Consider the following 23,413-nt stretch of genomic DNA (forward strand, 5'->3'; position numbering starts at 1 on the left):
TTGTATATATATTTATAAATATATATAGTATGATTTTCATGTATGCATCTGTGTATCCTCTCTGCTTCCTCCATTTAGTGAACTGTATTCACTAACTGTTAGTGACTGTTTTGGATAGTGAGATTTTTTTTTTCCTCACATTTTTTTAAGAAATGGGCCCTTTCTCTGTTGCCCAGGCTGGAGTGCAATGGTGCAATCCTAACTCATTGCAGCCTTGAACTCCTGGGCTCAAGTGGTCCTCCTGCCTCAGCCTGCTAAGTAGTTGGGACTACAGGCGCATACCACTGCACCTGGCTAATTTTCAAAATTTTTTTTAGAGATAGGGTCTCACTACGTTGCCTAGGCTGGTCGCAAACTCCAGGCTTCGAGCGATCCTCCTGCTTCCCCAACCTCCCAAAGTGCTGGGATTACAAGTGTGAGTCACCATTCAATCTTTAAAGACTTTTCTGATGAGATCGGTAGTGATATAAATAAGTGATTTTGTTATGGAATGATGAACATTTGTAAACCTCTATCATTCAGTGAATTGTTATCTTCCAAACAACAATGCAGATGTTAAGAATCACTCCTGGGTACAAGTTTCATTCAGGGTGCAAGACAGGTCAATGTGTTGTAATGCATTAGGACACGAAAGCTCATTGATATGATTTCAGATTCCACATGGCAGCTAACCTTTTCTTTTTCAAAATAACTTTTATTTTGAAATAGTTGAAGACTCACAAGAAGTTGCAAAAATAGTATAGAGAGTTCTATGTATCCTTCACCCAGCTCCCCGCAATGACAGTATCTTACACAAACAGATCAAAACTAGGAAAACAATGTGGGCGCAATTCTATTAATTCAAATACAACCCTCAATAGCATTTCACTAGTTTTCATATGCACTTGTTTCTTTTCTTTTTGTCCAACTAACCTTCAGAAAACTACCATTTGTTGAGTTTTGGTGTTGGCATCAAAAAAGATTTGGTGTTGGTATCAAAAAAGAACATCCACAATGATCAGAAAAAGGACATTAAAATATTCCTCCTCTTTCCAACTACTGATCTGTGTGAGGCAGTATTTTCTTCATATATTATTATTATTATTATTATTTTGAGACAGAGTCTCACTCTGTCACCCAGGCTGGAGTGTGATGGCACAATCTTCTCTCACTGCAATCTCCGCCTCCCAAGTAGCTGGGATTACAGGCACCTGCCATCATGCCTGGCTAATTTTTGTATTTTGTAGAGACAGGGTTTCACCATGTTGGCCAGGCTGGTCTTGAACTCCTGTCCTCAGGTGATCCGCCCACCTCAGCCTCCCAAAGTGCTGAGATTATAGGCATGAGCCACTATGCCCAGCTGATTTTCTTATATTTTAACCAAACACACATATCACAACAGGTCAAACATAGAATCCAACTAGCTTCAATTAGGCCAGGCATGAAAGAGGTTTGTAAAAATGTAAAACAGTATCATTTTCTCATTAAACATTTATTTTTTATTTTAAAGACAGAGTCTCACTCTGTTGTCCTGGCTGGAATACAGTGGGGCAATCGCAGCTCACTGCAGCCTTGAACTTCTGGGCTGAAACAATACTCTTTCCTCAGCCACCCGAGTAGCTGGGACCACAGGTGTGTCCCATCACGCCCAGCTAATTTTTGAAGTTTTTGGAGAGATGAGGGTCTCACTATGTTGCCCAGGCTGATCTCAAACACCTGGGCTCAAGTGATCCCCCACTCTGGCCTCCCAAAGTGCTGGGTTTTGCTGAACTTTTTTGTTTTGGAAAATATAGTTATTTTTCCTTCAAGTGTTATATTAATATGCAATAAGATTTATAAATAAGTAATTTTTTATCTTAGTTTTCATCTCAAATGCCATCAACACTGGTACGTGTAACCCTCATAAACCAAAGCTCCCTGGGGCCCTCGGTGGTTTGCAGGATTCTAAGAGCTCAGTGCTCCGTAAGGTAATCCGGGTGCCTCCTCCCACAGAGCTCCTGGACTCTCTAAAAAGGACCAGAAACTTTTCATTCACTGATTTAAACACACATATTTGGGTCATACCATAGCTTATTCAGAGGAAATGAAAAGTTCAGAAGCTTCTAGAGTGATTGTCAATAGGGGAAATATGATACAAACTGTATATTAAAGTGACATTTTATTAGACTATTTACTACTTAGTCTAAATTCAAGTACAGTAGTCAAAGAAATTAGTTATTCCTCAACTTTGTTGAATTCACATCTTTCAATTTAGAATAACAGCAGACTTTAAGCATGTATTATTTTTCCAGTGTTCAGCTTAGTCTAAGACTGTGTGAGTCTGGTTTGATCCATTGCCGTGAAGAATACACAGACAGCAGCTGTAATGAGCAGATGCATTCCCTCGTAGAGAAGTTTTGGAGAAAACACACTCCATATAAATAAATGATAACGCAGAGATGTCACCAAAACGATATATGTGGAAACTGGAATAGAACAAATCAGCGCGTAGCAGAAGCAAGCATGACTCAGTGCTGAACTGCTGTTAATAAGAAAGAAAATGTGTATTAGCACATGCCACTTACATACCACGCATGTAACAACACTTTTACTTTCAAAGAGACTCCAGTAGCTCTTGCCCTTGGACTAGAGGGCACCGCGTTCCTTCTTCCACACACACATCCAGTCACTATGGTGCTGGGACAGGTGCCTCTCCAGATGCCCGGGAGACGGGAAAACCCATCCTGCCCCCTTGGAGGCTGTGTTCTAGTGAAGGAGGCAGGAGACACCAGATACGTAACATGTCAAGAAGAGACAAATTCATGAAGAAAATTGAAGCAGAGTAAACAGAAGGAGGACGGGTGAGGGCCACGACGTCCCATACACACACCTTGAGCTCTCCAGAAATGCCTCTAAAATTTGACTGTATGTAAAAATCACCTACAGTGTGTGCTGGAAGTACCACTCTGGAGTCCCTCCCCACAGAAATCTGGATGTGGTTGGTCTGGGGTGGGCAGAGGTCTGTGTCTCCACAAGGCACGGAGGCGCCCGAGGGGACGTGAGCTGCAGCCCCAACTGCTCAGCAGTGCCACTGTCTGCCACCGTTGTCTGTAAAACAGCTCTGAAAAACGCACCCCCAGACTTTGCACAGTTATTTAAAAATTACATATCCATGTGCTACCATATCACATGCATTATACAATACAAACAATGAATAGAAAATCACAAAAGGGCGAGATACAAACATAAACATAAGCTCTGAGCTTTTCTCCCTGCTGTTGTGTGGAGGACCACGTCAGTCCGTCTGGTCTGGGGACAGACACTGGCCCAGCGGGGTTTGCTGAGCAAATCCACGGGGAAAGACAGCTCTTTTTCTCAGAATAAGAGCCACCCCTCGAAGTATGTTAATGTACTCCCCTAGTTTTCAACCCACCAACACATTACATAAATCTCTTCCTCAAAACAACTTCCCGTGAGTCTGTGATTATTGAAAAATGATAAATTCCATTATTTGGGCACTTTCCATGCCTCATCCATGACCTCTGATCAAGTCCTGTCAGAAAGGGCCCAGGGGGCAGCCCTCAGACCCTCAGAGGCCGGGCCTTCCAGGATCCAAATCTAAGTTCTGGCTTTCTGGCCTCACCGCAAAAGCAGCAGTGAGTGCTGAGCTGACCTGTCTGTGCTCTCTGTTCCGTATGTCCCACTTCGCGGCTGCCTGGTCTCCCTAAGCATGACTTCCAGCGCTCACGGGGCAACCTGTGCTGACTGCGCAGACACTCGTGCAAGCATGCCAGCGTGCAGAGACGTTCAGGGCACTGCTGACACAAAGCCAGGCGCCTCTAAAGTCCAGTGTGGGCGGGGTGTGGGTGCTTCCACCATGGTGGATGGCTCCTTTGGCTCAGAGGCATTCATGCTGTTGAGGGCCTCAACACAGGAGGTGAGCGGTGAGGGGCTACTTTTAGCGTGGGGAGAAGCTCAAAGGCAGGGCACAGGTGTGTGTCTGGGTGTGTGGGCCCCGCCGCATGTCCTGTAAAGGGCTCCTCAGTCCTGTCAGCCCAGCAGCTCCGCCAGGTGCTACTTGAGGCTGTCCTGTAAGTGGATCCTGCTTCAGGGCTCACTGCTCAGGAAAGGGCGTCAACAGCCACGAAGGGCCAAGGACAGGGCTGTCTCTGGCCGGAGGTGCCTGGTACTTCATGCTCCCAGCGACTGTCTCTGGCAGGGAGCTCAGGCTGACCCCTCCCCAGCCTCACCTCAGCCCCTCACTGGCTCGCCATCTCAGGCCTTGGAGGGCCCCTTCTTCCTCCTGGCTTCTCCAAACACTCCTTCACCTCAGCCTGCCATGCACTCGGGTCAAACACTCAGACCCTCGGATCTCCCTGTGGGCGGCCCTGGTGCCTCTGTTTCCTTGCCAGGCCCAGGCTCCTTAGGCAGGTTCCCCAATCCCATACCGCTGGTCACCACTCGGTGTCCAGTCCCACAGGCCGGGGAACCCACAGGGAGGTGGACCCCAAGGTGTCCTCGACACACCCCCTGGTGACAGCAACACCCAGGAAAAGTTGAACAGACTCTGCAGGAAGCTTCGTGGCTAAGTGGGCTGTGGCCCCATCCTACCCAGACAGCGCGCGGGAAGCTGTGGCTTAGGCATGGTACCACCTTGACTTCAGTTTAACAGTTTTTAGCGTTACCCATCTAGAAGATGACGGCTTGCAGTTCCCACCACCTCAGCAAAGAGCCATGTGCACTGCAGGGGAGCAGGCAGCCCGGGGTGCCAGCCCGACGCCGGCCCCTGGAACAGAGGGTTGCCAACCACTCAGGGCCACGTTTTTGACCTGCTGGAAATGTATTTTCTGTTTACCATTTAGACCTAGTTACAGTTTTCCTACTCTACTGAAACAAAATAGAAACCACGAGTAAAACTTGATGCTTTAAGCTTTTAAAAGGGAAGGAGAAAACCCTGTAAAATGAAGGAGAAACGCTCCTTGACTAGGAAAAGTATCATGTGACACTCTCCAACGGATCAAAATGCCTTCACCTCACTTTAAAAACATGCTTCCATTTGTCTTTTTCCCTCCCAAAAACAAACTGCCTGGCTATGTAAGAGGTGAAAAGTGCCTGGTCCATCAAACTGTAATCTGCAAGCCCCAGGGCAGCTGCAAGGCCAATGACCAAACCTACGGAGAGAGGAGCCGGGCAAGTGCTTCCAGCCCTCAGTCCCCAGCTGGCCACTGGCAGGTGCGCCGTCCACACAGCAGGTGCTTGAGCATGCCGTGCACAGCTGCAGCACATCCGTTCTCCAGGGTGGAGGCGGGTGCACCTCCACGCGCTCACGCCTGCTTGTCCTGACACCTGACCACACGACGTGCTGACAGCCCACCCCGGACGGCCGAGGACGGGGCCTCCTGTTTCTATAAGCCCAGTGTGAGCACGCAGCTGGCCTCACACAATGAGAGAGAGACCGGCGGGCGCTGAGCAGGGGTCTCACGGCAGACGTTTGTTTCTACACAGAACCTAAGTCGGGACGGACGTCTCCACACAGCCCCGCCACGGGGGGCGTCTCCCAGGCTGGTCTGTTGCTGGCTTCCGCCCCCAGAACCTCAGCTTTCTGCTGTGATGAGAAGCTCAGCAGTGACTGTAAATTATGGGGGTCTGTCCACAGACTGCCCCAAAGTGGGCATGTCAAGCGTCCACAGGCACCTGAAGAAAATACAGGTGAATCTCAGGTATTCCTGTCCTTGGGAAGCTTGCAGTCTGGCCAGGAAGCGATTCTCACCTTGGAAAGGCTCCCATGTCAGCTGTGGGAAGCACATGCCTACCACTGCTAAAGCAAGGCCAATGCTCCCCGACCCCTTACAGAAACCTGAGAGTAACTGAGGGGTCCAGCCCGGGCCGCCGAGTCTGTGGGGCGTGAGCGCTTCCACCACGGTGGATTGGACGGTTCCTTTGGCTCAGAAGCATTCATGCTGTGAGAGCCTCAACACAGGAGGTGAGCGGCCAGGAGCTCCTTTTAGGGTGGGAAAAGCTCAAAGGCAGGGCACAGGTGTGTGTGCCTGGGTGTGTGGGCCCTGCCCGCATGTCCTGTAAAGGGCCCCTCAGTCCTGTCAGCCCGAGGACACCTCTGTGGAATGTTGACAGGGGGCTGGGCATCTGGGTCTGGAGGCAAGGGCAAGGGTCCCTGTGGCCTGGGTCTCAGGAGCTGGTCTGGCGAGGGGAGTAAGGTGGGGAGACGGCCTGGGTGGAGCTGAGAGGAAGACCTGGTCAACGAAGCTGTGGAGCAGAGCCAGAGGGCGGAGCGGGGCCACAGAAACGTGCAGAGTGCTCTGTGGAGTCACCGGGAGCTCCGCAAGAGAAGCCTCTAAGTGTCCTGGGAGGGCTGGCATGGGGACTCGGCAGTCAGCACCGCGAGACTGCTCAGTCATGGGAGGACGTAGGAGCCCTCCAGCCTCACTGCTCAGCAGAGGCCACAGCGCGCTCCCTGGGGCTCCCGGCAGGACTGGGGCCTCTGGTCACCACAGGACACACGCGAAGCTCTGGCTGACGTGCCGAAAGCCACCCAGCACGTGCCTCAGACGCTCGCCTGCTGCGGAGGAGGCCGTGCCATGGGACACGATTTCAGCACATGGAGGAACACACAGGTGCTGCGGGGATTCGTGACTGTGGCTGGCAGCAGGGACAAGCGTGGAGCACGGGGCACTCTGGCAGATGCTGCAGGGGCCACTAGCCCCTGCAAGGCTGAGAACACTTCTAAGTGCCCCCCATGGAACCCCCAGCAACTCCCATTTTACAGATAAGAAAACCGGGCACATGTGAGTCAAATAACTTTGCAGGCCCTGGGGTCTCTGCCAGACCAAGCTGGGAGGTACAGAATCCACCTCCCTGCACTCCACTCACACCTGATTCCGCCAGGCCAGGCACGGAGGCTGCTGTGGTGAACATGCTGTGGTGAACAGAGCTGGTGAAGCCCCTGCCTCACGAAGCCGCCTTTCTTGGGGGAGCAAGAGAGAAACATGATGAGGACGCAGAGTGCGTGCGGCGGTGGGAACATGATGAGGAAGCAGAGTGCGTGGGGCGGTGGGAATGCTGCAGAGAAGACAGGCGTGTGGATGGGGGGCTGCACCCTTGATCAGGGGTCCCCCAGCGGAGGGGATATCTGCACAAAGCTGCTAGAAGACAGGCATGTGGACTGGGGGGGCTGCACCCTTGATCTGGGGTCCCCTGGGGGAACTTCTGCACAAAGCTGCCAGGAGACGTGTGGGTGTCAGTGAGGAGACCTCAGGCTCACTGGAGGGAACGAGGTGGACCAGGCAGGAGAGCACGGAGGGCAGGCCAGACGCAGCTTGAAGGGACTTCTCAGCAACAGGGGACAGGACTCAGGTCTCTGAACTTCCCTGTGCGCCCCCCTTGTTTTTCCAACCCAACTCATCAGCCTATGTGTAGAAGACACATGCCCCCAGCTACTCAAGGACGACTCAGAACAGGCACGGCCCCAACCAGGAGCCTTCTCCAGGGTCCTGCGCACTCCACCAGGGTCTCTGGGGCCGAGAGCCGTCTTTTATCTTCATGTCCCAAACGGGAAGGACGACCCACCCTCCATCTGGCCACCGGCCAGCAGACAAACCTGGGTGGCAGGAAAGGAATTTTCCTTCCTGTGTCTCTAGAAACCATGTACTGGTGTGACCTGGGGAGCCCAGCGAGACCCCGTCAGACCCGACCCTGGGGAGCCCAGAGAGACTCTGTCAGACCTGACCCTGGCCCTACACGGACCGCCCAGGCTGGCCTCTGGCCCTTGAGCTTTGGACTGTTGCTTATTTAAGGAAAAGAAAATTGTTGAAAAGACTGTTGGATCCATGGAGCTCAGACCCCCTTGCATATGGAACAAAGTAGGACCCTTAAAACCAGGCAGCCGGCCCCCAGAACTGTGCTGAACAGCAGAGGGGCACCTCACCTGCGTGTTTCTGAGCTCAGGAAGTACACTAAGTGGCTGGCCCAGAGCACAGGCCCTGCATACGTCCCAAACGCTGTCAGGAGCACGGCTGGGATTTCCACGTAGGTGTCTAAACCCACGAAGCCTGCGGAGATGTCCACGGTGGCAATGTTGTTGGAGTTGCCCTGGAATACAGGAGAAGAGCTGACTAAGGCCTCACAACACGTGGCATCAACAGCCATGATGTTAGCGTGAAACGTGTACACAGCCCAGATAACCATGCCGGCACAGACACACGTGTGGTCAGAGGTGGCTGCCCAGGCATTCCTTCAGACCGCCGAGCTGGCCTTGCCTGGGTGGCACCCCCTCCCCCGCTTGCAGTGCCCAGGCTATGGAGGGGCAGGTGAGCCATCCGTGCAGAAGCTGTGGCCCCCTCTGAGGAAGGACACACACACAGACTGGCTGGCTGACTGCGGCACATCTCAGACCTTTGTCCAGACCCATCGACTTTTCTTAAGCACATGGACCTCCCCTCAAGGACCCCCATCCGAGGGGGCGCATATGGCCCTGAGAGGCACAGATGCTGGGCCCAGCCAAGGGGGGAGCTGGGCTGAAGACTAGAACGGGCACCCAGCCAGGTCCCATCTACGGTGAGGCACTGCGAGTGGGTTACATGGAGGAGGGCAGGCCAGTCGCCAGGGGAGCACAGCCCCGGTACAAACTGGTAACTCACATCTGGCTTACATATCAGACCATGAGGACTCACTTGGTCTCGTCAAACTTCATCTGTCAAGATTCTGGCCAGTCCCGGCCCAGCCCTGGTAGGTAACTCTCTGCAGTATACAAGGGCTGATGCCACACAGCTTACCCTGCTCCTAGTGATTCTGGATCCCAAAAAGAGGTCTTCTGAGAGACCCTGCCTCTCTGGTCCCAGGCCCTGCCTCTCCACTCACAGGCCCTACCTCTCCACTCCAAGAACCCGCCTCCACCCCTAGGCTCCACCTCTCCACTCCCAGGTAGGGCCTCTCCATTCCAAGACCACACCCTTCCACTCCTAGGCCCCTCCTCTCTGCTCCCAGACCCTGCCTCTCCACTCCCAGGCCCCGCCTCTCCACGCTCCATCTTTACTGACTCTGATGTCTGTCACTTGCCTGTCATGCTGACCCTTCCTCAGAAACTTATGACATCTACAGTCTGACAGCACATGTCTCTGTCAAGCCCAATGAAGACCCCAAGCCCAACAAAGATCCCTCTCCAGAACCAGAACTGTTCATGTCCACAAAACACTGGCTGGGTGTTCACCAGCTTGACTCCTTCCTCCCTTTCCATGCAGACAACTGTGGGCCCAGGGGGTCCCCACGTCATGTTGATGCTGCTTCCTCAGTATCTCACAGATGTGCGTTGACTCCTATCCCTGTTGTCTTAGGCCCCAGCCCTTCGATTTGGCCTCCCCTGAGACCCACTGGACTCGCGGCTACCGCCTCTCCTGGACGGCACCTCCCCAGTCACGTGAATCCTCCACTTGGAAGCCCTGCTGCAGGTAGACTGAGGAGACAGCAAACAGGCAGAAGCAGCAGGAGACCCTGGAGGGCGGCGGGGGGACAGAGTCCCAGACGCCACAATGGGAGCAGGGGAGGAGGACACCTGGGAGGCCACTGTGGCTCTGAGCAGGCTCAGCCAGGCACAGAGACTGCCAGCCACGCTGACATGTCTGTAGCTGCACAGCAGCTTTACCTGCATGACTTCATTTAAGTCAACAGTCCTGACGTGCTTCCTAATTATCCTCATCAAACAGGGAGGAAACGGAGGCAGAGAGACCCGGGGACTGGGTGAATGTGAAGGGCCAGCAGATGAGCAAGGGCAGTCACATTCCTGATCCCTGGTCTGTTAAGGAACTGCCCAGTTGAGGGCAGGAAGCAGGGATGGGCAGCAAAGCCACAGGTTCCTCCCGGAGGAGATCTAACATTAAGGGGCAGCAGACTCAGCCTCAAAACAGGAGCCGTGGGGAGGCGGAGAGACCAGGGAGGGCTGGCTCCTGGGGAGGCCGGGAGACCACTATCCCCGGTTTACAGATAAGGAAACGAAGGTGTGACAAGAGCCTGCCAGAGGCCACCTGGCTTGAACGTGCTGGACACCAGCATCCAGGCCCGCAGTTCTGCTGGGGACACCCTTGTGCACCTGCAGGGGCCTGAGCGGGTCAGAAGGGTCGGGGAAGCACCAGGACGGGGCTAAGAAGCTGGCCACTGGCCACCTACTTGTTGTACCTGAAGACACAGACTTCTGTAACGTCACGCCTACCCCACCTTTGGGCTTCAGGATCAGAGGGACAGACATACAGACAGAAAATCCTGCAACCATGGGCTGTTCCACGGGAAAGGCTGGGAACACCGGGAAAGGAGGAGAGGATGGAGGAGAGGCCCTGTCGGGACACAAAGAACTGCACAGCCTCCTGGGATGAGACAGCGGAGAGGCAGACAGCGGTGCACACCAAGAAAATACAGACCTCAGGGTAAAGACAAAAATGGAACCACGATGCTCAGCTGGTGCAAAGTGACTCAGCCTGGGAGTCGGGGCTGGAAGGGAACCAGCAAGCCTGTGCCTGCTCTCCTGAGGTTGCCGGGAGGCTGGATGAGGCTGGATCCCTCTGAGGCCCCATCTACCTGTCCATCTATGTCTCTTCATAACTGAGGTGGTTTGGGCTTGTCTGCGATGGGTCTTTAACACTGGACAGAAGCCCTTGCGACCCACCAGGCCTCAGGGAGCTAACAATCAGGGGGGAACAAACGGCCCCCAGTGTGGAGAGCCCAGACACCAGGGGCAAAGGGCATGAACGAGAACAATTATTATATCCATCAATGAAGCAAGTGAACAATGGGATGTCTATGCTTCCTGAACTGCTTGTAATAAATAAACCCAGGCCTGGCCCGGCAGAGCAGCAATCCGCTGTCTTAAGCACCCACATATCCACACCTGGGACGTCTGTCTTAAACGACCGGCTGTACTTTATCTTATAAAATACACACGGGAGTTCAGCATCATTCACCATGCCATACTGACAGTTCTTTCGCTAAACAAACATTGTAACTTTCCAACGTCTGGTAAAATTTTCTCAAAGAAAAATCTAAAATAAATATGTAAAAAGTGAAGTCTTCTACCCATGATAATAATGAAAACCTACCTGAAAATAGAAGAAGGCTTGCCCAAACCAATAATGCATCACAGTAATCTCAGCCGCATCGTGCCTCAGGGGCTTCCAGATGAACTTAGTCATGAGAGTCTGAATCAAGAGACTAAATGCTAAGACCGGAAGATTATGTGGTCTAAAGAGCAAGGCTGCCAGAAGAACTAATCCACTATGTATCTCCCATAAACCTACAGTCTTGAGTTTGAAGTCTGCAGCAATGACTTGAGATTTAAGTAAGTCTTTGGTGCCCGTGAACAGAATGCCAAGGACAAAGATATAAACAAAACGAGCTTCAATAATACCCCTAAAAAAAAGCAAAACAAGTTAGATTCATTAGCACCAGTGAGAAAATTCAAAACATTTTCCCATGAAAAACACACCTATCTGCCTAGGGAACCAGTAAATGTCCCAGCACTGCTGGCTAAAGGAGCTGTGGCACCCTCCCTACCCCCCAGGTCCCGTCACGGCAGTGGGCATGTCTCCTCCGCACAGCAGCCCTGAGGAGCCACTGCCAAAGGCCCACAGGTGTGTTCTCGTGCAGACTCTTCTGCTGGGGTTGGTTTCAGGGAGATCCTACTCATTTGGCCCAAGGATCACCTGGTGGCACCAGCCAAGGTGCCCTCGTGGCCCGCCTGCTTTGCACAATTAAAAAAAACTCAATGCACTGGTATAAGATTCACCTCTAAAAAACTGCTATAAGTTCATAAACGTTAACTGTACAACTGGGCAGATTTAAAGAAGCATTTGCACATTCACAGGTACACACATATGCAGTTATGGGGACACAAGCACCTGCATGTTTACAGGCGCACACGCATGCAATGGTGCAGTCGTCCAACCTGCCGGCTCTGGAAAAAGGCAGAGCTCTGCTCAGCCCAGGCCCTGCTGCTCACTGGCTCTCCGACTCGGGGCGTGTCAATCAAGACTTCTGACCCTCAGCTTTGCTGTTTGTGAAATGGAGAGAAAATGGTTCTACACTTCACAAAGTCATCCTCGGAATTAAGCAAGGGAATGTAGAGAGTGTCTGGCACACAGTACGCTCGTAAATACTAAGTACTTTTATGATGGTTATCTGTAAAGGATACAATTACCAAAAAATTTCATCTCACAAAACACGTATGTTCCTAAAACATAATATTTTAAATAAGTTTTGTAAATGAAATACTTCATATATCCTGCAAAAGCTGATCATTTAAAATCATCATAAATTTTTTATATCACCGTAATATTGTGAAAACTGAATTTTCCTATATTAGATTTTCTTATAAAGTTTTGTACATTAAGAAATTAAACTTTGGGCCGGGCGCGGTGGCTCAAGCCTGTAATCCCAGCACTTTGGGAGGCCGAGACGGGTGGATCACGAGGTCAGGAGATCAAGACCATCCTGGCTAACATGGTGAAACCCCGTCTCTACTAAAATACAAAAAACTAGCCGGGCGACCTGGCGGGCGCCTGTAGTCCCAGCTACTCGGGAGGCTGAGGCAGGAGAATGGCGTGAACCCGGGAGGCGGAGCTTGCAGTGAGCTGAGATCCGGCCACTGCACTCCAGCCTGGGCGACAGAGCAAGACTCCGTCTCAAAAAAAAAAAAAAAAAAAGAAATTAAACTTTGATCAGTTTTGTTCAAACAGCCTGAGCACTGTATACCATGTGCCTGGCAGTGTGGCTGTCACGAGGGGCCCACATCCTGGTTGAGGAGCTGGGGTCAGATACCTGGCAATCCCCACAGGTCAAGGTGTGTGCCAAGCTGAGAGTGAATTATAGGCCCATCTGCATTCAAAGAAGGGAGAAATCCGCAAAGGTCACAATTACTGGAGAAGTTTCATAGAAGGGACTGGTTTCTGTGTCAAGAGAGGATGGCAGGGCAGGAGGGTGGTGGGCAGGAGGGTGGTGGGCAGGAGGGTGGTGGGCAGGAGGATGGCAGGGCAGGAGGGTGGTGAGCAGAAGGGTGGTGGGCAGAAGGGTGGTGAGCAGGACGGTAGTGAGCAGATGCAGGCATCATCTGGGGCCTTTGGTGGGTCCTCCTCTTCCCCTGGCCGGGCAGCACCTGATCCTGCTCATTCAGGCCCACCCCACTTCCACCTCCACTCCAGCCATCCCTAGGCTTCTGAGTGGAGGAGAGTCAGGAACTGAGTGCAAAGGATTTCAGACTATCAGTGGATGGCAACGCCTGAGGGACTGACAGGAGAGAGGCAGCTGTTACAATGATTTAGAGCCAGGATGCATCTGCAGCCAGGACCTATTTACAATCGGGACAGATGGGGACAAAGGACGGAAGCACTTTACAGGAAGAAGGTGAACCAGGCAGTGCGTGTGGAAAGAAAAGGCACACTGGCTAGTTCTGGACACTAGCAAATTACATGCTGCAGGAAGCAGGCCAGGGAAGGGAAGAGGGCCAAGGTCTTCAGATGAATGATGCTGAAATTCAGTGCACAGATCTGCGAGGAAACGAATTTATTCACGCACTGCATCCTAAACACACACCCCCAAATGTAACATCCATTTGGATGAGCCCAAAGTCTCAGATTCCAAAGTCAACAGTCTTTGAGACATTTCCACAGAACACTGCTGGTACCTGCCCGTCAGCATCCTCTCCACACTGAGGGTCTGCTACACTGCCACTGCCTCAGCCAGGCCACAGCTCACCCTAACCCCCACCCCTTACTCCCCACTCAGCCAGGAGGTATTTCCAGGAGTGCCCCGGAGCCCCACGGCCACTCCTCAGACTGGCCACAGCCCTTAGCAGTCACCTTGACTTTTGCTCTGATTAGAAAAGCAACACTTGTTAACTCTAAACATCACTAAGATACAAAAATAAGTAAAAAGCAAGACCACAATCTATGATTTCGGGTCCTAAATATAATCATCAGTATTTTCAGTATGTAGTCTTTCATATTAAGTATGAAAAAAAAAACGGCCGGGCGCGGTGGCTCAAGCCTGTAATCCCAGCACTTTGGGAGGCCGAGACGGGCGGATCACGAGGTCAGGAGATCGAGACCATCCTGGCTAATACGGTGAAACCCTGTCTCTACTTAAAAATACAAAAAAAAAACTAGCCGGGCAACGAGGCGGGTGCCTGTAGTCCCAGCTACTCGGGAGGCTCAGGCAGGAGAATGGCGTAAAAAAACCGGGAGGTGGAGCTTGCAGTGAGCTGAGATCCGGCCACTGCACTCCAGCCTGGGTGGCAGAGCAAGACTCCGTCTCAAAAAAAAAAAAAAAAAAAAAAGTATGAAAAAAAACAAAAAAAAAACAGGTACACACTTAGTAAGCTGGGGTCATACCACTGTTTTACAGCCCACTGTTCCACAACATGCTTCTCTGTTCTGTGCAAACAGGCTGTTAACAGCCAGAAGACTCCTTTACAGAGCACTGACCTCACTGGGAGGATCACTGTATTGTTGCTGGATAGTTACCCTGGTTGTTCCTTTTTGCAAGTGTGAAGGGCACTTCAGTGGGCATGCCTCTGTCCCGTCCAGGCTCCTGCCTCTGCTTATATTCTTGAGGTAAATGGAAATAGAGTCAGCTACATAAGTTTAAACAGAGGGTCACCCACACGTTACAAGCGGCCCTCCACAACGGCCTCTGCTCATCCCACTCCGGAGGATGAGAAGGAGCCTGTTTCACCACCACACCGTTAAAACCAGAAACACGGCTGCCTTGACACGAAGAATATGGTCCTCCTGACTGAGCCCTCCCACCAATCGGCAGGAGCTCCTGGCCCCTCACGGGGGCTCATTATACATTATGAGAACAGTGTGATTTTCCAGCAAGCTTCGCCTCCCAACTGCTGGGAAACATCCACTCGTCATCCTCATCGCCAATTACACCCTGACCAGGAAAACAGAACCCTGGTCATCACGTGCTGCCACTCACTTAGAAACCGATTCATACTCATCTGTCTGTCCCATCACACACCTTGAAGGTTTTATTTTAAATTAAAAAAAATCTTACTTCCAAGTGATTTCTCTTCTAAAAGTAACACATAAAACATAAAAAGTGCTAACAACGGGGCTGGTTGGGGTTTTCTTAGTTACACTTCAGCAGCTGTTGACACAATCACAATCCACAAATACCAAACTCCAGTGCTGTGAAGACTGGCAGGGTCTTCTCAGTCCATCAAAGAGTAAAGTGGTTCTACGCGCCCCATGTCTGCCACGCACTTACTTGGAAATGTCCTGGCTGGCTGGCCGCCACGGGAACTGCACACTCCCGATGGCTGCCCGGTAGCAGTAGACGCCCAGCAGCCCCAGTGCCAGGGCAGCCTTGGACACAGAGGAGCACCCCCTCTGCACCAGCACAAAAACGACGAGGAGGGAGATGGCAGCCAGGACAGAGAGCTCGGCTTTGTGATCAGAGCTGAAACGAGATGGAGAAGGCCAGCATTACAGCAAACAAACAGCGACGAGATCAATCTGCGCCGAGTGGCTTTCAAAGAACTATATTAAAAAATAGCTGATTTTCCCAAAAACCAAAGATTACACGAAATTGTTGGTTTTTCTTTTCTTTTCTTTTTTTTTTTTTGAGACCGAGTCTCGCTCTGTTGGCCAGGCTGCTGGAGTGCCAGTGGCACGATCTCGGGCTCACGGCCAAGCTCCGGGGCCGTCCCGGTTCCCGCCATTCTCCTGCCTCAGGCCTCCCGAGTTAGCTGGCGGGACTACAGGCGCCCGGCCCACCCATCGCCCGGCTAGTTTTGCTAGTTTATTAGCCTTAGGAGACGGCGGGTTTCACCGTGCTCTAGCCCAGGATGGGTCTCGATCTCCTGACCTCAGTTGATCCAGCCCGCTCGGCACTCCCAAAGTGCTGGGATTACAGGCTTGAGGGGCCACCGCGGCCGGCCAGGGTTTTTAATTTCAAACGAAGGTTCTTGTAAAGGGGTGTAACAAATAAAAGTCAACCTCAGTGGGGTGTGGTGGCTCACGCCTGCGATCCAGCACTTTAGGATGCCAAGGCGGAAGGATCGCTTGAGGCCAGGAGTTTGAGACCAGCCTGGGCCACATGGGGAGACCTCATTTTATTAAAAAAAAGAAAAAGAGGCCGGGCGTGGTGGCTCAAGCTTGTAATCCCAGCACTTTGGGAGGCCGAGACGGGCGGATCACGAGGTCAGGAGATCGAGACCATCCTGGCTAACACGGTGAAACCCCGTCTCTACTAAAATACAAAAAACTAGCCGGGCGAGGTGGCGGGCGCCTGTAGTCCCAGCTACTCGGGAGGCTGAGGCAGGAGAATGGCGTAAACCCGGGAGGCGGAGCTTGCAGTGAGCTGAGATCCAGCCACTGCACTCCAGCCTGGGTGACAGAGCAAGACTCCGTCTCAAAAAAAAAAGAAAAAAAAAAGAAAAAGAAAAAAAGACAGTCAACTTGAACTCTCACTTCTCATTCACAAATAGGTCTCCCATCATCAGAGCTGGATGCCCAGAGGCCAGGCGGTGACAAATATATAAAGAGTCCTCTTGTCCCCTGGTACCCTCTCGGGGGCAGGCCTGCATCTACCAGTTCACCTTCTCCTCCCGCCTTCTCCCATTACTCGGTAACGCACGATACGTCCCTAGACCTGCATGGCCTCTCACAGGGTCTGCCGTCACCTGCTCCTGGGTGAGGAGATGGTGCAGAGGTTGACAGCTCGTCAGAGAGCAGAGCCCGAAGTCCTGACCGCACTGCAGTGGTGCAGCACCAGCCAGCCCGGGCCTGAGCGTGAGGCGGCGACGGCCGGGCTCCCTTCTGTTTCTTTCACGGCCGCTCTCACCTCAAAACCTCCCAGGATGGGAGGGGGAGACTGGGGCCACACGGGGGCCTGGGCCTCACCCCAGGAAGGGGCACCTGTGTGTTTTGTATTGTTGCTTTTTAAATGGCACGTGTTTTTACACAATCTTCAGGACTGTTATAATAATAAAGTAGAACAATTATAACAATGTAATTGTTACTGTCAGAGAAATTATATGAATGTGCGCTGTCTCAAAATACTGTAATATTTTCAGACTACTGTTGACCTCGGGTAAGCAAAACTGCAGATAATGCGGTGGGGGATGGCTCTTGCATGTGGGGTGGAAAGCCAGCCAGTTCTCTCCTAATGCTTTCATTTTCCAGGAAAGTCAGGAACAAGGTGTCACAGTGCTATTCTGGGACACGGAGCTCCGTGACACACCCTGCTCTACACGCCTGGGATCCGACCCCGAAGCTGGCGTGCCCAGCACAACCTCCCGTCAGCCTGTTCCCCCTCCACTTCCTCACCTCTGGAGTGGGGACCAACCAAAGTCCTCTCTCCGGGGTTGCTCTGGAAAGGAAACGTGTGGGCACACGGCAGGCAGATTACCTGAAGGACCCGATCTGTGATGACTTTGGTTACCAAGGTTTTAGTAATTTAGTTAATGCTTAGCCTCCCACAAGAATTACTTAATCAGAAGAATCTGTAATTTCGCAGCTTCTGATGTAAATTTACAAGTATCTTCCAAAAGAACCGTGACACTAACGTGGCCCCAGGAATCCTCACATGCTCACCAAGACTGAGCCTCGTCACTCAGTTCTGTTTCTCTGCCTCAGCAGGGATGAAGTCACACCCTGTCATTTGACTGGAAGTACCCTCATTACTAGGACTGGGCATTTCTCTTTTCCTTCTGCTGGCATTCCTTACAGGAGTTCTCTGCAGTGACAAGACCGCAACCCGTGCCTGTTACTCTCATCGCAGATACTGTTTTATTTTGCTGTTCTTCTTTTACTTTAGTTTCCTAAGTCTTCACTGCCAGATAATTAAAATTTCAAGTCTAGACAAATCTTAATTATTTTTCTGTCCTAGTTTCTTATACTTATTTTGAGCCTTGCTTGAAATGATTTGCTACACTTTCTAGGCGGTTTTCCAGTTGCCAATGAAAGGCTCAGGAGGTGGCTGAATTCCTCCACACGGCTCTTACCCTTCAGGGTGAGGAGAGAGAAAAGGAAGGATGGAGAGGAGAAAGGAGGGGAGCTAAGGACAAAGCTGGCCCACAGATGCTGCACCCACCTTGCCTGGCTGACCCCATCCTTCCTGCTGCCCTGGGGATCATCGACAGTGGGATATGGGTCTGGGGGAATGACATGGCTTAGATGTTTGTCCACTGCAAATCTCACATTGAACTTGGACGTTCAGGCTGGGCACATTGGCTCACATCTGTGATCCCAGCACTTTGGGAGGCCGAGGTGGGTGGATCACTTGAGTTCAGGAGTTCGAGACCAGCCCAGCCAACATGGTAACACCCCATCTCCACTAAAAACACAAAAATTACCCGGGCATGGTGGCGGGCACCTGTAATCCCAGCTACTCAGGGGTCGAGACAGGAGAATCTCTTGAACCGGGGGGCAGAGGTTGCAGTGAGCCGAGATCGTGCCACTGCACTCCAGCATGGGTGAGACTGAAACTCCGTTTCAAAAAAAGAGACACTGGACCTCCAGGGTTGGAAGTGAGCCTGGTGGGAGACATCTGGGTCATGGGGGCAGATCCCTCATGAATGGCTTGGTGCCATCTTCGCAGTAATGAGCGCATTCTCGCTCTGGCTGTTCACAAGACAGCTGATGTTTAAAAGCACCAGACACCTCCCCTATCCCTCTCTTGCTCCTGCTCTCGCCACATGAAGTGCTGTCTCCTGCTTTGCCCTCCGCCATAACTGCCAGTTTCCTGAGGCCTCTCCAGGAGCAGATGCCAACACCATGCCTCCTGTGCAGCCTGCAGAGCTGAGAGCCAAGATGAACCTGTTTCCTTACACATGACCCGGCCTCAGGTATTTCTTTACAGCAACGCAGGAATGGCCTGACACAGGGAGACGCTGAGTGATGGGCGGGGGGCACACAGCCTGGGCATGGACGGGGCGTCCAGAACAAGCCATTAGCAAGCCTGACCCCCAGATGACATCTTTATTATATCATGATCTTTGAAACACAAGTTTTCAATCATGAACAGTTACAGTGGTTCAGCACTAATAAATCAAACCTATTAGGCTAGCCCCCAGATAAATTCACCTCTCAACACTGATTCTAGTACCTAGTAAAACACTGGTTTTAGTATATTTTCCCAGTTCTTCAGATCTGAAAATACTATCCCATTCTTTTTTTTTTTTTGAGATGGAATCTCACTCTGTCGCCCAGGCTGGAGTGCAGTGGCCGGATCTTAGCTCACTGCAAGCTCCGCCTCCCGGGTTCACCCCATTCTCCTGCCTCAGCCTCCCGAGTAGCTGGGACTACAGGCGCCCGCCACCTCGCCCGGCTAATTTTTTGTATTTTTTAGTAGAGACGGGGTTTCATCATGTTAGCCAGGATGGTCTCGATCTCCTGACCTCGTGATCCGCCCGTCTCGGCCTCCCAAAGTGCTGGGATTACAGGCTTGAGCCACCGCGCCTGGCCAACTATCCCATTCTTAATATGAAAAATGATCTCAATTTAGAAAAAGAAGAGCTTGGCAGGTGACCGATTGGCTGTAGAAAGTCTGGCCTGTGACCACAGGCCCATGCTCTCACCTGGTGAGCCAGTGGCCGAGGTCAGGCCGGTGAGCCCACTGCACACCTGTCTGGTTGAGAGAGCGCAGCAGCCGGCAGCAGGCCAGTATCAGCCACGGACTGGCCAGCACCATCCACTTCTCGTGGCCTCTGAGCACTTGGGAGGGAGAGGGGCTTCTGTGGCCTTTGTCTCGCTCCAGCGCATCACAGGCAGACCCGTCCTGCCACGCTGGTGTGGCTCCGTCAAGCCCTTGTTCCACATGGAGGCCGCATGGAGGCTCACTGTCGTCTCCCAGAAAGTAGTTTCTGTAGGTTTCTTGGCTCAGAGCTAGACACAAGGTGTTCACAAGGAAGTACCAGGTCTGGTGTTCCTCCTCCACGAAGCTGCTGGCACCCAGGCTCAAGACGTGGCCCGCCGTCCCTAGCAGAATAAGAAGGTCTAGCTCTGACCACCTTGAGCTGGGATGCACAGGGTTCTGTAAAAAGCAAAGCGCATTTTGTAAGAGACAGTCTGACAATTACGCACATCTTGCTGCATGTCAAGGCCTTGTTCACAGCAGAGAACGTCCTGGACACACACCGTTGTTCCTCGCACCCAGTACCTGGGCCCCTACTCTGGAACAGCCCCCTTCTGCTCCAATGGCAGGAACCCTCCTCTTGGGACACAGCCTGCAGAAGTGGAGATGCCCTCAGCCCAGGCAGGGGAGCCGGGACACAGCATGGCCAGCCAGCTGTTCTCCCACTGGACTACAAGTCCCAAGCTGAGTGACAGACTGAAAATGGTCAGAACCCTCTGGGCAGTGATGGAGCCCAAAGAGCTTGCCCAGAGGCTCCTGGCCCTGGCCCTCTGTGCTCCCGCATCCAGGCTCTTGAAGAGCTCTGGTCTTCAGATGGGCATCGCCAGTTCCTGGTTCTTGAAACCAAAGAACCCCAACAATACATCCCATCAAACCAGACCTCGAGGCCGGGCGCGGTGGCTCAAGCCTGTAATCCCAGCACTTTGGGAGGCCGAGACGGGTGGATCACGAGGTCAGGAGATCGAGACCATCCTGGCTAACAGGGTGAAACCCCGTCTCTACTAAAAATGCAAAAAACTAGCCGGGCGAGGTGGCGGGCGCCTGTAGTCCCAGCGACTCGGGAGGCTGAGGCAGGAGAGATGGGGTGACCGGGAGAGCGGAGCTTGCAGTGAGCTAGATCCGGCCACTGCACTCCAGACAGGCGAACAGAGCGACTCGTCTCAAAAAAAAAAAAAAAAAAAAAACCCAGACCTCGAATTTCTCATGAATATTCCAGAAATCCAGAAAGTTTCCACTAAAATGGTTAATTCTGTTGAAATAACAAAGTTGACATCACAGTACTGCCCCTTAAATATACGAACTTAAAGCAGTCAAAATCAAAGATGAGGACTCAATTATTGCCATTTATTCTTTTGATAACTATATACTGCCTGCGGCTAGGTACTAATTCAATAGAGGGAGAGAGAGCATGAGCCCAGGTGGGCCCGAGGTGCAAGCGTGGATGCAGATCATCCTGGCTCCGAGGAAGCCTGTGGCCTGATCGCAACGCTGTGTCGCGGTCAGACACTCAGCACAGGGCCTCTGACAGCTCAAGCCAAGAGGGGATAAGGGCTGCGCAGGGCTGGGGTGGGGGCCAACAGTCCTGCTGCCACTGCACTAAGTCACTTCACGCTGCACTCTGGATCTGAGTGTGACCATCCGCCTCTTTCTCACTGCCTCGCCACCACTCCCCAGCTAACAAATGAAGGTGTCCAAGGCCAAAGACTAAGAATTCCAACAGAAAACATCCGCCCTGGAAAGAAATCTGGACCTGATGAGGCAGGACGCATTCTGGAGGCAGCAGCAGGACACTGTCTCTTCTTCCCACAGCTGCAGCTCCCACACCTCTGCTGGGAGGCTGTCTGATTCACTCACCCTCTCAGTGAGGGGTTCATTCCTCCGTGACCACCAGCTCTTTACAATCACCTCTGTGACAGTCGCAGGAACCTAGCTTTCCAAGAACTAAGGCATGTGACCTGACAGCACAGACGTGAACACCTGTGTCAGGACACCCTGAGGCCTGGGATAAGGCTGCTCCAAGTCCGTCCCTGAGGCCCCCTGTCCAGGGCACTGCCAGCACTTGGCACACACCAGGTGTTCAACAAAAGTCTGGTAAACGAAAGGCAGCCTGAAATAACAAGAACAGCCTGATCCACATACAGGACCACATCACATTCCTAGGAACCAGCCGTACGTACCTTCCTGGAGGTGTTTCCACCCACGAGCACGTTGGTCAGAACAGACACGATCACACACAGCAGCGCCGAGGCCAGCACCATCACCCCACCTGCCGCCAGCCACGAGAGGCCACAGAAGTAGCACGAACTTTCAGCTGAGGTGCACACAATGACGTGAACGGCCGAAAGAACCAAGATCACCAAATAAAAGAGCAGAGAAAACCCAGGAGATGACAGTGGGACTTCCAGCTCAGCCTTTCTGTGCAGTGCCTGTGGGACACTGAGCAGGAGCAGGGTGAGAACCTGGAACAGAGAAACAGCAGCGTTCACAGACTGCTGGGCTTGGAGAAACCCACTTAAAAACAAGCCCAGCTCCCACGCTCGTGTCAGCTGTCCACACAGTAAAAACAGAAAAGAAAGCTCAGGAAAAGGCGATTCCTAATTAACTGCCCCAAAATGCACGGCGTGATTTTTTTTCATCACCTGTAGCAATACTGAGTGAGGCCAATTGACACCTGACAATACTCTGGGTCTTGTCACAAATCAGGACACACCACGAAAGAGTTAAACAAGAAAATTAATATTTTCCCATTTTTAATAACACCAAGATATATACTTAAAACTATAAATATTTGGCTGAGTTATCAAATCAATGCAACACCTGAGCCACGACTGTGTGAGCATCTGTACCTCCAAAACCACGACAGTCCCCACCATCATCGAATACATGTCGTACTGGGCCACTTGTGTGCTCAGGGACAAGCTCAGCGTCTTCAGAGCAGCCAGGTACTGCCTGAGAACCTTGGAGCCCAGGTTGAACAGGACTTCTGAGTGCTTTTCCTCCAAGTACAGTCTGATCCAGTTCCCATGCAATCTTTCTGACATTTTAAACTGCTCAAACCCAGGATCTATTAAGAAGACAGAAAAGTTACATGCCCGCACACACACCGTGAACATACATATATATACATCATCTCAAAGTATTTAGTTATGCGTGGCACATGGCAAAGCCTTCTCTTTTTAGAACTGACACTTAACGAAGATGAACCATTCCTTTGGGTGGGGGTCTGCAACGCCTTCTGTAAAGCCTGGAAAGCCACCGATGTGCATCCATCCGCCCTCTGGCGATACAGTCCTTGGTCCTTGGAATACACCCTGCGGACGGCAGTGAATGCCCCCTGTGCTGCCTGACCTCTTTCTCTGCCTCCCTCATCACTCTCACTTCCTCCTCCCTGTTGTCTCTTTCTATTCTCTCCTTCTTGTCAATGTGCAATATACAAACAATCCCGAAATGCATTTTGTCAACAGTCAGGTTTTACAGTCTTTCTAACCCTCACAGCACTGTATGTGGACTGGGCAGGCAGCGGCTTGACCCTTCTCCACCACACCCACTTCCCCTGTGCAGACCGGCCCTTCCGAGCTCTAACACCCCCCGTTCTGTAGCCTGGGTGACTTCCTCACATCCTTTTTGGAAAGGGAGAGCAGTTTCCAGCCCTCTCTGCTCACGAGGGTGAGCTCTGCTGGGAGCATGGATGCCCTGCCTCTGGATGGAGCCCTGCCCCTCTGCTATGGCGCCCTCTTTTAGACCATAGTGCCATGCTGCTCATGCACAGCTGATGTCCTTTCTTTCCAGAGCTGGCGGATGCGTGAGCCTCTGCCTG

The 23,413-nt window shown here is 52.0% G+C and overlaps 1 protein-coding gene across 1 annotated transcript in view; it reads right to left on the reverse strand.

Annotated features, from left to right (window-relative positions):
* Positions 1 to 2,118: 2,118 nt before the first annotated feature.
* Positions 2,119 to 23,413, reverse strand: part of PIGG (phosphatidylinositol glycan anchor biosynthesis class G (EMM blood group)) — a 44,789-nt gene continuing 23,494 nt past the window's right edge. The window contains 7 exon segments of the mRNA XM_017865437.1: positions 2,119 to 2,500; positions 7,901 to 8,064; positions 11,058 to 11,367; positions 15,226 to 15,417; positions 19,541 to 19,995; positions 21,774 to 22,055; positions 22,443 to 22,660. Of these exon segments, the coding sequence (XP_017720926.1) occupies positions 2,284 to 2,500; positions 7,901 to 8,064; positions 11,058 to 11,367; positions 15,226 to 15,417; positions 19,541 to 19,995; positions 21,774 to 22,055; positions 22,443 to 22,660 (1,838 nt within the window). The 3' untranslated portion in view covers positions 2,119 to 2,283.

This window comes from Rhinopithecus bieti, unplaced genomic scaffold (genome assembly GCF_001698545.2).
Source record: "Rhinopithecus bieti isolate Rb0 unplaced genomic scaffold, ASM169854v2 scaffold_79532, whole genome shotgun sequence".
In the NCBI taxonomy this organism is placed as follows: domain Eukaryota; kingdom Metazoa; phylum Chordata; class Mammalia; order Primates; family Cercopithecidae; genus Rhinopithecus; species Rhinopithecus bieti.